Source organism: Tiliqua scincoides, chromosome 5 (genome assembly GCF_035046505.1).
Source record: "Tiliqua scincoides isolate rTilSci1 chromosome 5, rTilSci1.hap2, whole genome shotgun sequence".
NCBI classification, from domain to species: domain Eukaryota; kingdom Metazoa; phylum Chordata; class Lepidosauria; order Squamata; family Scincidae; genus Tiliqua; species Tiliqua scincoides.
Genome location: NC_089825.1, coordinates 40,685,982 through 40,702,235, shown reverse-complemented (window position 1 = coordinate 40,702,235; position 16,254 = coordinate 40,685,982). Strand labels below are relative to the sequence as shown.

Sequence of the window (16,254 nt, the reverse complement as noted above, 5' to 3'; positions counted from 1 at the left end):
AGGAAGCAGAGAGTGGGTGTCAATGGGCAATTTTCACAATGGAGAGAGGTGAAAAGCGGTGTGCCCCAAGGATCTGTCCTGGGACCGGTGCTTTTCAACCTCTTCATAAATGACCTGGAGACAGGGTTGAGCAGTGAAGTGGCTAAGTTTGCAGACGACACCAAACTTTTCCGAGGGGTGAAGACCAGAAGTGATTGTGAGGAGCTCCAGAAGGATCTCTCCAGACTGGCAGAATGGGCAGCAAAATGGCAGATGCGCTTCGGTGTCAGTAAGTGTCAAGTCATGCACATTGGGGCAAAAAATCAAAACTTTAGATATAGGCTGATGGGTTCTGAGCTGTCTGTGACAGATCAGGAGAGAGATCTTGGGGTGGTGGTGGACAGGTCGATGAAAGTGTCGACCCAATGTGCGGCGGCAGTGAAGAAGGCCAATTCTATGCTTGGGATCATTAGAAAGGGTATTGAGAACAAAACGGCTAGTATTATAATGCCGTTGTACAAATCGATGGTAAGGCCACACCTGGAGTATTGTGTCCAGTTCTGGTCGCCGCATCTCAAAAAAGACATAGTGGAAATGGAAAAGGTGCAAAAGAGAGCGACTAAGATGATTGCGGGGCTGGGGCACCTTCCTTATGAGGAAAGGCTACGGCGTTTGGGCCTCTTCAGCCTAGAAAAGAGACGCCTGAGGGGGGGACATGATTGAGACATACAAAATTATGTAGGGGATGGACAGAGTGGATAGGGAGATGCTCTTTACACTCTCACATAGTACCAGAACCAGGGGACATCCACTAAAATTGAGCGTTGGGTGGGTTAGGAGAAAATATTTCTTTACTCAGCGTGTGGTCGGTCTGTGGAACTCCTTGCCACAGGATGTGGTGCTGGCGTCTAGCCTAGACGCCTTTAAAAGGGGATTGGACAAGTTTCTGGAGGAAAAATCCATTATGGGGTACAAGCCATGATGTGTATGCGCAACCTCCTGATTTTAGAAATGGGTTATGTCAGAATGCCAGATGCAAGGGAGGGCACCAGGATGAGTTCTCTTGTTATCTGGTGTGCTCCCTGGGGCATTTGGTGGGCCGCTGTGAGATACAGGAAGCTGGACTAGATGGGCATAGCTATGGCCTGATCCAGTGGGGCTGTTCTTATGTTCTTATGCTGGTAACAGCATGGGAGAGAGCCCCCTTGATCTAGCTGTAGTTGATCTAGCTGTGGTACCCAGTCCCTTGGAAAATTCATGTCCGTCCTTGATGTTTAGATGCTGAATCAAAGCGTCCCTCTTCTGTATGGATGCCCTGGTTTGCACCTTTTCTTGTTTCTGCTGCTTTGAACAATGTCGCTGCAAATCGATTTTGATAGTGTTTTTAAAAATTTGGTGTATTTTTCATTTTCTCGCTTTGTAATGTCTTGTTAACTGCCTTTTGAGACTTTTAGTCAAAAGGCAGGTTATAAATATTTTAATAAAATGCCATGTTAATAAACAGAAATGTTTTGGTACACCCTTAGGACTAATTATTTTTCCCAAATAGGTTATATAAGATGTCAAGTACGACATGGTACGTCATGAAACATTGTAATTGAAATATCCAGTTGCAAGCACCTTGTAAAATCTTTGCAAGAAACCTCAGCCTGTTGAACACTTCATTCTTGATGCACATCTTTGTGAAATAGGAAACGTTTATTAAATAGAACTAATTTTTTTAAAACTGGCAGTGGACTTTGTTTTACAACAAATTTAGGAAATGCACAACTTTAAGAAGTTTTTGTAAGAAAATTGCAAATTGATCCCAGTTTTCACAGTGCTGGTTGTGGATCCTTGGCTATAATCTTAACTAACTCGTAAATTAATAGATTAAACTTTGTTAACGTCCCACGGAGTTCAAGTATACATGCTTTAGGGAGGGGTGTCTAGATTCAATGGAGGACAGAGTGCCTATACTTTTAACCATTGAATAGAAAGAGGGAATTTTGGCAGGTGCAGCTTTTTAAACCTTCCATGCTAAGCTGCATCTACCAGAGTTCCCTCTTCTATACACTGGTTAAAAGTTTAGGCACTCTGTCCTCCATTATATCTGGTCACTTTGACAGCTGGTATCTCACCTTGTTTGTCCCTGTGGTTTGCTATAGGAAAGTAATGTACTAGGTTTTACTGGACTAATAAATATGCAGGTTTTGAATGTATAAGGAACTACAAACAACTAACAGACCTTTGTAATTTTAGTGGCTTTGGATTCAAACCTCACCTGCATGACAAACAAAATATGAACCTGATCTGCTCAACAACCCCCTGCCCCAATACAGTTGGAGAGTCATCTGATTCTTTGGAATTATTTTTCATGAGACACTGGGAAGGGCTGGAGCTGTGAGGGATCACTGGAATTTAGTTGCTTTACAAAGAAGAACCCAAAATAGCTAATAACTGAATAGCTGATGAACTTTCTGCCGTCTTGGTAGAGGGCAACTTCTCCCGACTCTTATGCAGAGGGCCAGACGTGCATGAAACTGATACATCAGGAATCCTTCTACGTGTGGAAGTACACATGAAAATGATGGTGTTATGTGCAGTTCCCAGCTCAATCCAGCAGCTGTTCACGTACATTTGGATTGAGCCTGTGAATTTTTATAATATCAAATTAGCACATAAAATGAGCAACTACCTCTTGAAAAAAGTTGTCTACGTGAGGATTGTACTGAAAATGAAGCTTTGACATATTTTGTTTTAAATAAATACCGAGTCTCAGTACTCAGATTACCTATTTTTATTTTTGTAATGACATTTGTAAGTTGAGAAATGAGATATTGTGAGATATGAGCTTCTTCCTCTAGCATGATGGTAAGTTATTCTAGAAAACCTGTTAAACTAATAGCCCTATCCTATCTTCCACCAGCCTATAGCTTGCAGTTCTGCTGACAGAGCGCATGCTGCATGCTATGGTGGTGGAGTGTGTGACCAGATGGCCTGAAAGAGATAAGCAAAAATATATTTTATTTACCTACCTGTAGGCTGTCTGGCCGCCAATTGTTGTCCTTGTACCTGTGCCAGCTATTTAGCTGGCATATGTCTGAGGAGCAGGGGGGGGGGTTTGGGCTGGGAAAGGGGGTTTAGTATCTTTTGCATGTATTATTACCACTGAGATAATCCCCACCCTTGAATTACCCCCTTCCTGGCCCACTCCCCACCCTGTTCTGCTCACCATCCTTCCCTGGACCACCCCCACCACCCCTAACTTACCTGCTTCAGTGGGATGTCCAGGAGCCACTGTCACATGTGTGGAACCATTTGCGCAGGCAGCCCCCAAGGGCATTACAGTGGTGCACTTTTTGTAGTGCTGTACCAGGACTTATGGCGAAGATTGCAAGATTTAGGCTGCAATCTTAACCACACTTTCCTGAGAGTAAGCCCTGTTGAACAAAATAGGACTTACTTCTGAGTAGACCTTGTCAGGCCTTTGGCATCCCAGGCCTGAATTGTTGTAAGCCAAGATGTGGCAGGAGGGGCCTTGATGTCCAGGCCTGGTGTGAAATGTAAATTAAAGGAACAGCAGCTCTGTACATGTATGTGATTAGTAATCAGCTGCACCTGTTGCAGGTGGGAGTCACGTGACTTTGGGAGGCTGTGTGCAGAGTCACGTAGGCTATGGTGGAGTGGTGCAGTGCACCACTGGAGAGCCAATCAGAGTGGGTCACAAGTGGGTCATTGTCTTGTGACAATGAGGTCGCCCTACTCTGATTGGGTGGCCGCTGTATATATGAGGGCAAGAGCAGACACCAAATGTGGGTTGCTGTGGTGGAGTTTCTGAGTTGCTGCTGGTTTGTTCTGTGACTTGGACTGTACTTTATCGTGACTGTGCCTCTCTGTATCCCTGACTCCTGGACCGTTTGACTACTCTTCTGCCTGCTCCTTTACCAATACATGCTTCTGCAACAAACAAGCCTATGTCTGCTCCTTTGGCTCTGTTTGGGATCGCCTGCTTCTTGTGCTGTCTCCCTACGCTCCCGTGCCACTCTGCTATCAGGAAAGCAAGGGCTATCCTCCCCTGCTGCCTTGACAGACCTGGTTAGGATTGGGCCCTTAGTTGCATAGGAACCAAATCATGCTCACACCTTCCTCTGCTGCTGGGTTTCAGACCACATGGAAGGAACCATGCTGTAGCTCCTCCCTACTCCAGTTTCTCTCATCCTAGCTGGTATAAGAAGGAATGGTTCTACTTTGACTTCCATTTCACTGAATGCCAGAATCCATCGAAGCTTTCTTTATCTTTACTATTGTGGTAAAATGGTACATTGCCAGAATCTTTTTAGGGCAAGCTTCAGCAAGAAAGCTTGGATTAAAGGTGGTTCCTGAATCACATATCAGTAGGCCATCTATCCATAGCTTGTGGTTTTTTGTATTAAAATAAAAAGTAATGATTTTGTTAAATTACATTTCATGCAAGTGAACGATATTTTGTAGGCCATTATCAGACCTGCAATTCTGTAAAGAATTAATCTTTCTGTAAGAAATGTCCCATGAGCCATCATAATGATTTAATTTTCTTTGCTGTTGCTTAAAAATTAAAACACTAAAACTATCAAAAGGATCACTTGGTATTCAGAGTGGTTAGGTTAATAGGTATTGTTCATTGATTGTTTTTTATTAACAGCGGAGTTTATTCAAAATTTCTTATGTGAAAGCCGTTTATGTGGTCTTTGAATTGCTGCTTTGGACAGAACATTGTTCTTGTCAGTTCTTTTTTATGTATTTCTATAATAGTGCTTTTCAAAGGGGATGTTGGAAATGATCTTGCTTTTTGATTTTGACACGAATAGTAACCATTACTCTCTTTGGTGATCTTCTTATAAACAGCATTTGTAAATGAACTGAATACTAAATCTTAATCTGTGTAGTAAATTGCAGTATCAAATTAGCAAAAGTGCAGTCTTCTTTACAAGGTGGCAGGCTGCTTTTAAGAGCACAGTTCAAAAGGAAAAAAAAATCAGCTTGTTAAATATGTTGGTTTGGGCATATGTGCACTACCATAGATGAGAACTGTAGGAAACAGAACTCTGGAAAAAAAACAGATGTCTCTTTACTGCATTTCACTCATTGAGTAAGTTTCCTCGGCATTTGCCAGATGTAAGTAGCTAAAGGTAAAACCTAAATATAGCCAGAGTTCTAATGTTGATATAGGAATCTTTGCAGAATTGTATCCAGGAATACTATACCAAGCCTAATATCAATTTCCAGCAAGGATTGTGATGGAAGTATATCCAGCTCTCTGGGTTAGGGAGACAACTCAGACAGGCTGTTATGGTAGGTAGACCAGCAGATGACAGTTGGATTCTAGGAGGTGAATAAGGAAAACCAGACAAGCTAAAGAAACCTGGTGTCAAAGACCCACATAAATATCTTAAACCTTTGAGGCAAAGCCTGTCTGGTTTTTCTGAGAAAAAAAATTGCTATATACAGTATACATTACAACCAACCACTTTGCCTCAAATACTAATTCTTCTCCTACCTACAACCTGCAACCTTTAATCAGATAACCACTGCTGTGTAGATCTCAGGAGCTCCTATAATATTCTGAACTAGGGATGGGGAAAACCAGGCCCTAGAATTTTGTTGGATTAAAATTGGATTAAAATGATCAAAATTCAAGATAGAAAGTCTTGGAAGACTTTAGGGCAATTTGGCCAAATTGGGCCCCACACCTGGAGGCGCCTCATTATGTAGCTGATGTTCCAGCACGGAATCTTCCATGTTGAGGCATCACAAGGACGGAAGACTATGGTATCGCACTCTGAATGGTGGTTCTGGAACAGCGTCTAGTGTGGCTGAAAAGGCTGATTCGGGAGTGACAATCCCTTCCACACTGGGAGCAAATGTAGTCTGTCCCTGGTCTGTCTCCCTGGCTGTGGGCCTTCCTTCTTTGCCTCTTTGCCTCAGTCTGTTGGGCAAGTGTCTCTTCAAACTGGGAGAGGCCATGCTGCACAGTCTGCCTCCAAGTGGAACGCTCAGAAGCCAAGGTTTCCCATCGGTCGAGGTCCATTCCTAAGACCTTCAGATCCCTCTTGCAGATATCCTTGTACCGCAACTGTGGTCTGCCTGCAGGGCTCTTTCCCTGCACTAGTTCTCCATAGAGGAAATCCTTTGATATATGCTAGTGATATATGCTTAGATATATGACGTTAGCACATCCGTGCCCAAAGACATCTTCCAAGCTGTAGCCATCCGTACAGGGTTGTGTGTGAATAGGGCTTTATAAACTAAGCATATGAATTGATTAACCTCTTCATATAAGATCATGGAGTTTTTGTGCCATTCTCTTTTATTGAAAGTGGCAGGGATATCTAGAACTTGGCTGTGTAGGTTAGACTGTATAGTGTTGACCTGTGTCTGAGCCTATGGATCTTCCCTACACAGCTGCTCTCTGCCTACATTTTTGAAAACTACAGTGAATATTGGTGAGCCCTACAGATCACTATCAAATTTTCAAATCTACTCTTTAGTCATGTTTTGGGTGAAATAAACTCCAATGTCAGGTTATTAGGGACTATGGGCTAAAGTCCTACACTGGGAAATCTGTGGCATCCCCTGTTTTCCCCTCCCCAACTGCATTGGACACTACCCACTGCCATTGGTGTTGAAGGTCCAGTCAAGTGGGATCTTGGATGGACATGGGCCCTCAGCCAGTGCCCTATCTGGCCAGTTCACTGGGAAGAGTTGAGTGGGAACTATCTTCTCAGCATAAACCTGAGCAGAGAATAAAACTGTTTGAATGTTTTTAATCCCTTCTGTATGAAATCAAATGGGAGAGATGCCTTCCCACAATTGCTGTAGACAGGTAAAATATGACCCTCAGAGATGTTGCTGTATGCTATCTATAACCAGCAGTTCTCAAACCGCTGGGACCTACTTTTTAGAATGAGAATAAGTCAGGACCAACCAGTAGTGATGTCATGACAAGAAGTAACACCATCAAGCAGAAAATTTTTAGTAATCCTAGGCTGCAATCCTACCCACAGTTATCCAGGAGTAAGTCCCATTTACTATCATTGTTAAAAGCATATACATAGTAGCCTGTTAAAAGTACAGATGTGTAACATTTCCCCAAATGCAATCACAGACCATGGTAGCATCAAGTGTAATATATTAAAAATAAAATATTGAAATGAATGGGGACCCACCTGAAATGGGCTCACGACCCATCTAGTGGGTCCCAAGCCACAGGTTGAGAAACACTGGTCTCTATGAAAACTGGATTGAGGAATTTTCCTGTTCTGTGGACCCTTTATAACACTCTGTGTGTGTGTGTGTGTGTGTGTGTGTGTGTGTGTGTGTGTGTGTGTGTGTGTGTTTTTAAGTGCCACATGCATTACTCATCAATTATGTATTACTTTATGGTTAAAGATACCCTATCCTTGGTCTGACAACCCACTCTGACAACCCAATCGTAAACTACCCTTAGACTGCCAGAATTAGTGTTCCAGTGGTATAAGGCATTTTACAGCTGATCGCAGACGTGATGCACTGTCAGAGGTTGCAAGGCCGCCATGGTGAACAGCAGCAGCAGTCCAACAGTGGACCTTCTATGACCCCCAGTGCCAATAAGTCAGCTCGGACAATGGGAGGGCAGTGGGGAAAGAGCAAAACAAGATGGGAAGAGGAGAAACTGGAAAGAGACTGTGCTGAAGAAGGGCTGGAAGAGGGCAGTATTGGTGGTGACCTCAGTCCACCTTCCCAGATCCATTCAGACTTGCACCAGCAAAATTGCTGGTGCATGTCCACATAGACCTGTTCTGGCACCCAAGGCTTATCACCTTCCTTCTTTGCCTTAGTCTTTGCCAAAGACTCTTTGCCTCTTTGCCAAATGTTCCCTTATCTGGAGAAGACTGTCCACCCTGCAGGCTGCAGTGCACACCCCAGTGTCACACCTGCATTGGCAGGGAAGGGAAACATAGGACTGGGGCCTGAGTTCTGCAAAAGTGACCAAACATGACAATCATTCAGCTGCGGTTTAATGTCAGCTCCATCTACTTTGTACCTTTATGTGCTTCAGCTCAGACTTCTGGATCTTTCAGGCCCAGGCTATGGGAAGTTTCACCTATTTTCATGGTTGCCAGTATGATGCGGTATATATGTTGATCAAAGGGTTACATAGGGCAGCGCTTTCTTTCCCCATTGAATAAGAATTATGATGGTATTATGATTATATTAAGGCATATTCTTCATATCATGAAGAAAAAATATAGATGAATTTCTGATTGTCCTCTGTTCTACAAAAAATTGGATGCTCAGAGTTGAGAGACCGTGTTGTGTGTAAACCAGTACTACTGAATGTCCTGAGATTTTTGCCACCTGTCTACAGTACCAAATTAGTCAGCAGTTATGATTAATAATTTGGCTTTTTGGCTTCCCCCTAGGTAATTGAAAGCTCCAAGTGCCAATATGTATCATTCCATTTCTGAAACTAGTCATCCTTTACAAACAGAAGAACAGGAAATAGGCATTGATCCCTTGCAGAGTTATGTGAATAAACCAGAGGAAGGTGAGTTTCCCATTTCAGCTCTTTAGAACTCTTCTATGAGTCTCAAGATAACTCTTTCAGTTTGTGATGTTAAATTTTAAATTGCTGATTTTTTTTCTTCAAAACACTTGAATCAGATAACTTTTAAAGAGTGTTTTATAGTGTGTTGTGTATACAGCACTCTGGCACTAATGAAAATTTGAAAAGTCAGCTTACAATTACATACAGAAACACTAGCCAAATGTTTAATTCACTATTATCCTTTTTAATCACAAACCAAACAATGGTTTCACCATCAGAATATTGAAATTCAATATAGCATTTACTAAACATCTTATAAAGATGAATTCTTTAACCAACTTTGCTTTCTTGATTTCCTTTTTATTTTATGAGGGGTTGGTGATGCTTCTATAATTTGTTCAGAGGAAATATAATATTTATCAATTCCCTTACAGATGAAAATTCAACATTTTAATTTTTGGTAGTACTGATGCAATCCAAGCAGCGGCTTTCCTTCTCTTTCTACTTACAGTTTTAATAAAAGTAAAAGGCTTGTTCAAACATTGTTCAGCATTGTCACAGTTCAAGCGTTGGGGTGGGGAAGCAATGTATGCCAGCACATCTTCCTCCCATAACAACACACTTTCAAAGCATGTACTCTAAGCATACAGTATCTGTCTACAAAGGCAGCTTCAGTATCCAGGATTACTATTTGATCAGAGAGAATGTCAGAATAGAGTTGAGATTGACATCACTATCCTAGAAAATTGTGGGTTTTTTAATTTTGCATTTGCGTAATGCACCAGTCTCCAGGAAAGGCTTCCCCAATACAAATGGTACTTACTATTCCGTCAGGGAGCCTCATAGTCACAGTGCCACTCTCCCCAAAACTGAGCCCCAGTTTGACACTTCTGGGGTCTGTTGCCCCAGCAGCCATTGCATTTGAATTTCTGGGCATATGTGGCAAGCCGGGAAGTAGTTCAGGGGGAGAGTGGCGCAGCAACCACAAGATTCTTCCATGGGATAGTAAGCATTATTCATGTGGGGGAGGGATTACTCAGGGTGCCATATCTGGCCCATGGGCTGGAGTCTGGAGAGCCATGGCCTAAAGCACCTAATCAACATCTTGATCAGTACTCCCAAATTGGAGCCTTTGCCCTTTTAATCTCTGGGTTATCCACAACCAACAGTGTTGGCAATTCTCTGAGTTTCCCAAAGTTATCTTGCATTTGCAGTTACCCAAATATTTGATTACCCTTATTTTTCATAACCCACAATCCCAACAGACATACATTTGTTTTTAAAAATCGGAAATATTCAACATATGCTATTTTAATAAAATATTTTTAAGACCATTGATTCTTTTTTCTGCCAACATTAACCAGGTATTGAATGTATATTGTTTAGAATAGGGAAAAATGATATCTATATCACACGTCCAACCTTTAATTTTTAATCTTTCTCAGAAATAGTTTGTTTAATAGTACCCTTTTCTGTGCCCAGGAGCAATTAGTTACTTAGACAAAAAAAAATACTTCTGTTTTTTATCTGAACCTTAACATTGCTGCAACATACAAAGTTATTAGTATTGAATTGATGTTTAAAAGTGCCATTAATTCATTTACCCCAAATGTTCATTAACAATGTAAATGTATGCTGATGTTCTATGAGACAAGGAAGTGACTAATGACTCTTCGCACTAACAACACTTAAAATGAATAGAAACTTAAGATAGCTAATCTTGAAGTAATCAAGACCCTCATTCAGCTTGGCATCTCTGTATGCTCTAAAACAGCTGTCAACTGTTAAAAATATATACACAACACACAGATACGCACATGCAAAGATAGAGATATGTAAATACATGGTTCCCCAAAGTCATAAAGGTTACCAACCATAGTACATTTTTTACATTCTATATGTAAATATTTTATATAAAGCATCCATTTCATCTTCATAGCTTTTTTACAGTGAAACACGAACTGCATTTTAATTTGGTACCATATGCATCCAAAATTCATCATCTCTCAGTTTTATGCTATTATTTAAAATAAGGTATGCTCTGGATATTGGGGGTGGGGTGGACTTCGGCATGTAATTTTCCTAGCCGAAATGCTACAACTCAGGAATTCAGTATCAGGAAGCAGCAACTGCCTGTAACAAAGGAATAATCAGATTATAGGAGTAACTTCATCTGTTGTGCAGAGCTTTTTATTGTTGGTGCTATAAGTACTTAAGTACCACCTTGCATTTGTATAACTATATGTACAACTTGATAAAGAGCAAACCATGTGGTCACTTAAATAACACCTTGGATTTAGACATGAAAGACCTTCGTTTAAATCTCAGCTCCAATCAGGATATTGTAGCTGACGTTGAACAAGTGTCCATCTCAGAGCTTTGCCTGGTGAAGGAAATTATGTCCTCTGTGGGTTCCGATAATGTGATAGTGAGTACTAGATTGCTAGTGGTCCATTCATGGATGGAATTTGGCCATCACAGCACTCAAATACAGCTGTATCAATCATAAATTTTTTCACATGTAAAAAATTACATGTGAACCCTTTCCCTATCTTTTTTTTTTTAATGGCTCATGGAGAAGTTGAAAAATCATGTCCCTTCCATAGAGTACTGCTTGTAATGACTGCTTCATTGAAGACCAGTCCATGGACCTAGTATTTTATAGGTAACTGTCTTTCTACACGGCATCTCCCTAATAGAAGCTAATTGATAGCATCAATCATAGCCATAAAAATGTACAACATATCGTAAATGCCAGAACCCAAGCAGAATGGGTTTAAAGATAAATCTATTCTGCTTATTGATGGGTTTTTGTGCATGGTGGGTAGATTGTGCAGGCTTCTCTCACTGGACCAGTACACTTCAAGATAAAGGCAATAATTCCCAAACATATATTTTTTTAATGCTACTTTACAACATATAAACATGAAATTGGATCTAGCATTCCTATATATTTAAATAATTTTCTTTTTTAAAATGGGCACACATTTAAAAAAGTACCTTTTTCACTAGTAAAACTGGGAAAATATTTGCAGTGTTTTCTGTCGGCGGGGTGTTGGTCTGAAAAAAAAGAGAGGAGTAGTAGAAGTAGATGGAGTTATCAGCTTACACAAGTGAAAAATAGTCTCTTCATTTACCATCAGCTCCCCATCTATGAAATGGAAAATTACACAAAGTCTGCATAAAGAGCTGCACAATCAAATTGATATTACTGTAGTTTACTTTATTAAGTTAATAGTTAGTTACTAGTAGTTAGTTGGCAACCTTCAATCTCGAAAGACTATGGTATTGCGCTCTGAATGGTGGTTCTGGAACAGCGTCTAGTCTGGCTGGAAAGGCCGATTCGGGAGTAACAATCCCTTCTACACTGGGAGCAAGTGCAGTCTGTCCCTGGTCTGTCTCCCTGGCTATGGGCCTTCCTTCTTTGCCTCTTTGCCTCAGTCTGTTGGGCAAGTGTCTCTTCAAACTGAAAGAGGCTATGCTGCACAACCTGCCTCCAAGTGGGCCACTCAGAGGCCAGGGTTTCCCACCTGTTGAGGTCCATTCCTAAGGCCTTCAGATCCCTCTTGCAGATATCCTTGTATCGCAGCTGTGGTCTACCTGTAGGGCTCTTTCCCTGCACAAGTTCTCCACAGAGGAGATCCTTTGGGATCCGGCCATCATCCATTCTCACAACATGACCAAGCCAACACAGGCATCTCAGCAGTGCATACATGCTAGGGATTCCAGCTCGTTCCAGGACTGTGTTGTTTGGAACTTTGTCCTGCCAGGTGATGCCAAGGATGCATTGGAGGCAGCGCATGTGGAAAGCATTCAGTTTCCTCTCCTGTTGTGAGCGAAGAGTCCATGACTCGCTGCAGTACAGAAGTGTACTCAGGACGCAAGCTCTGTAGACCTGGATCTTGGTATGTTCCATCAGCTTCTTGTTGGACCAGACTCTCTTTGTGAGTCTGGAAAACGTGGTAGCTGCTTTACTGATGCGTTTGTTTAGCTCGGTATCGAGAGAAAGAGTGTCGGAGATTGTTGAGCCAAGGTACACATGGACAACCTCCAGTTCATGCGCAGAGATTGTAATGCAGGGAGGTGAGTCCACATCCTGAACCATGACCTGTGTTTTCTTGAGGCTGATCGTCAGTCCAAAATCTTGGCAGGCCTTGCTAAAACGAATCATGGGCTGCTGGAGATCTTTGGCAGAGTGGGTAGTGACACCTGCATCGTCAGCAAAGAGGAAGCCACACAGGCAGAGTGAAACTGCAAACAAAGCGACTGTATCACACAAAAAAGGAAGGAAGACCTTGCATTGATACCAGCAAGACCTGGGATCAGAGAAAAGTGGAGGAATTTGCACGAATGCTTGAGGAATCTCTTCCAGGCCCAGGCGATGCAAATGCATCCAGCAGATGGGTACATTTCAAGAATGCTGTTTACAACACCGCCTTGTCCATATTCGGCAAGAGGACCAACAAGGCGGCAGACTGGTTTGAAGCCCACTCTGAGGAGTTACAACCAGTCATTGAGGAAAAGAGGAGAGCTCAAGCAGCATACAAGGCCTGTCCCAGTGAGCGCAACCTGCAGGTCCTCCGAGCTGCTCGCAGCAAAGTCCAGCAGACTGCCAGGAGATGTGCTAACGACTACTGGCTCCAGCTCTGTTCCCAGATGCAGATAGCAGCTGACACGGGCAACATCAAGGGGATGTATGATGGTATCAAGCAGGCCCTAGGTCCAACATAGAAGAAAATTGCCCCTCTGAAGTCTGCCACAGGCGAGGTCATCCAGGATCGGGAGCAGCAGATGGAACGCTGGGTCCAGCACTACTCTGAGCTATATTCCAGAGAAAATGTAGTCACCGAAGAATCGCTGAACAACATTGAGTGCCTGCCTGTGCTGGAGGAGATTGACAGTGAACCAGCACTAGAAGAACTTCACGTGGCACTGGACTCCCTTGCCTTTGGCAAGGCACCTGGAAAAGACAGCATCCCTGCTGAAGTCCTAAAGTGCTGTAAAGAGATCATCGTCACTGAGCTGCATGAAATCCTCTGTCTCTGCTGGAGAGAAGGTGGAGTACCTCAAGACATGAGGAATGCAAACATAAAGTTAATATAGCAGAGTTATGTAGGTGTTTTATAACATGACTTTAGTGGCTGCAGTCCACAGGCACTGTACAGTGATACATAGTAGCCAGTTGAATACATCAGTGTTGGGGTCAATTAAGTTAAAGAGATCAGTAGGACCCAATGCCACACAATGATGGAATGAATTGCATCTGTGTTGCATAAAGTAATATGGATACAGTTGTGACTCATTACTTATCATGTAGATCACTGATTTCTATATTGTGAGGAAAGCAATAGTGATACTGCATGCATCACTTGATCAAGTCGGAGTGCCCCAGAAGATCTTTCTTTGTGTAGAAGACTTTATGTGGGACTGTTCCAGAGTAAGGGCACAGTCCTAACCAACTTTCCAGCACTGACCTAACCGCAGTGCAGCCCCAAGGTAAGGTAATAAGCATGCCCTTACCTTGAGGAGGCACCCCTGACTCCCTCCCCACTGCAGGATGCAGTGCACATCACATTGGCACAGCTATGTCAGTGCTGGAAAGTTGATTAGGATTGCACCCTAAGTGTGTCAAGACTGATAGTCTCTGGGTCAGTTGCTATGGAAGCTCCTCATGGTCTTGGCATGTCACTGTAGTGATAAACTCTAAGTTCAGGAAGTGCTCTAAGTTAAGATCCTTAATGCTTAGGAAAGAGCTATTGATATATTACTTCTCCACTTCTTCTTGAGCTCTTCTTTCTCTTGTTTCCTTAAACACTGTGTTTCTCCAATCTGGTAATCACGCCTGTCCAATAAGGTGCAATTATCCTTTCTGGTAATGTGCCCATTATATGTACAGTAGTGCATGTTCATACATTGAATGCAACTACTCCAGCCTAAATCTTAAAACAGACGTACTGTGCAGGAGTTGAATGTGCATATATGTCTTATTTTAAAACCACTGTGTGGATTCTCCCTTAGTCACTTCAATATCCCATGTTAATATAGGTATATTTCCTTATATCATGAGACTGGTGGAAATAAACATTGTGAGTTACTCAGGTGATAGGACCAACTATGTAGATAGACCCTAAGCAAAAATAATATATTAAAAATAACTAATGCTAATGATTTGGCACATGTTCAGGATATGATTTAAAAATATTTGTTTCGATAAGATGCTGATAGAGATGAATGATTAAGGCTAGAGTAGAATATTTGCTGCTGAAACTTATCCAGGCTGCCATATTTTATCCTCTCTAAATAGAAGCAAAGCTTTCTTCTGCTTCTTCCAACACCAGATGCTTACTTAGCAAGCTTTTAATAGTCATTTATTAATAATAGCTTCTGTGTAGTTTGCTTTAACTTGAGCAGCTACAGATCTGTAGTGACAAAGGCCATTGGTATATCACTTCTCCACTTATGTCTTGTAATAATTGTGCCTGTCATTTGCTTCATAAATAGTATTGTCCTCCTGTCTTGTAACCACTTTAATATTTTCACATGCACTGTTCTTTTTGGATAGAACATTAAGCACAATGAGCAGCATTTGTTTTGAAGAATTAACACCATCACTTAAATAAAACATTTTGATATATTTAAACAAATTTAAGCAGCTCTCTATTTCCTTGTCACCTGCTAGGTTGTACCTTGAGACTATATTAACTGTGCTTTGAAGATAACACAGTTAGAGCCCAATCCTGCCGCCGAGCACTGTCGCAAAGGTGCCATAAGGCACATTTGCTAGCATCACTGCCGGGTCCTGGCCTGTGCTAGCCCAGCACAGCTGGTGCTGGGCTAGCGCGGGGCAATCACCCAGCTTCTGCGGCTCAGCAGGCTCCTGGACTGCCGAGCCGCGGCACGGTAGGCGGGGGTGGGGAGGAGGCGTTCCAGGGAGGGGGGAGGCCGGGGAGCGGAGAGAGGGCAGTGGGAGGCATGCCAGGGGGAGGGAGGCATGCTGGAGAGAGGGAGGTGGGTGGGTCCGCAGAGCTCCACTCTGCAGGATCCGAGGTGCTCATGGAGGGCTCTGGAGGGCTCTACTCCCATTGTGGGGCTGCTTACCTTACCTGGGAGAAGGGGGCGAAAGTCCCTGTCTCCCTAGGCACCTCCCGCAGTAGCCCAGGGCGCACTGGATCCGGTGGCAGCCCTTCTTGCTGCCGCTGAGCCTGGGCTCCCCAGGCAGCTCAGGATTGGGCTGCTCGTCAGGTGATGAGCTTGAGCACATATTTAGAAAATTTTCCTTTTGATGAGCCATTCTAGGAATTGTTAGACCACTTCAGGTCACTTTGTTTTTGTACAGCTGTATAAGCTGAGTAATAAGCTAAGAGAGGGTGGTGTCTGTGGCAACTGTTGAGTGAGCTATGAGTTTATGAAAAAAGTGCACATGCAGGATGATGAAAAAGTCTGAAGTGTTTTTCTAATGCTTCATAAAATTTAACTTTATTTGCCTTTCAACAAAAAAAGTTTACAAAGCAACTTCTAAAGGAAAATAAAAGGCTCAGACTCTAAAAAAACACAAAAAAACACACACAAACAGCCACCAGCAGATAACCACTGGAAAATTCTGTATACTATGTTAAGCTATTGATCTGTTAAATACAAGAGGGCCACCTCTTCATTTTGTTCGCAGTGGGTAAGATAAGTAGTTTCATCCCATTAGTTTGTAAATATTACTATTGAGACTGTCTTGT

The 16,254-nt window shown here is 42.5% G+C and overlaps 1 protein-coding gene across 4 annotated transcripts in view; it reads left to right on the top strand.

The window, feature by feature from the left end:
- The window catches only part of TBC1D5 (TBC1 domain family member 5), a 354,766-nt gene that overhangs the window by 139,342 nt on the left and 199,170 nt on the right, over positions 1–16,254 (top strand). For all 4 annotated transcript variants that reach the window (XM_066628542.1, XM_066628543.1, XM_066628540.1 and 1 more), the window contains one exon: positions 8,403–8,527. In XM_066628542.1, coding sequence (XP_066484639.1) covers positions 8,428–8,527 — 100 coding nt within the window. In that variant the 5' untranslated portion in view covers positions 8,403–8,427. The remainder of the gene's footprint in view (positions 1–8,402; positions 8,528–16,254) is intronic.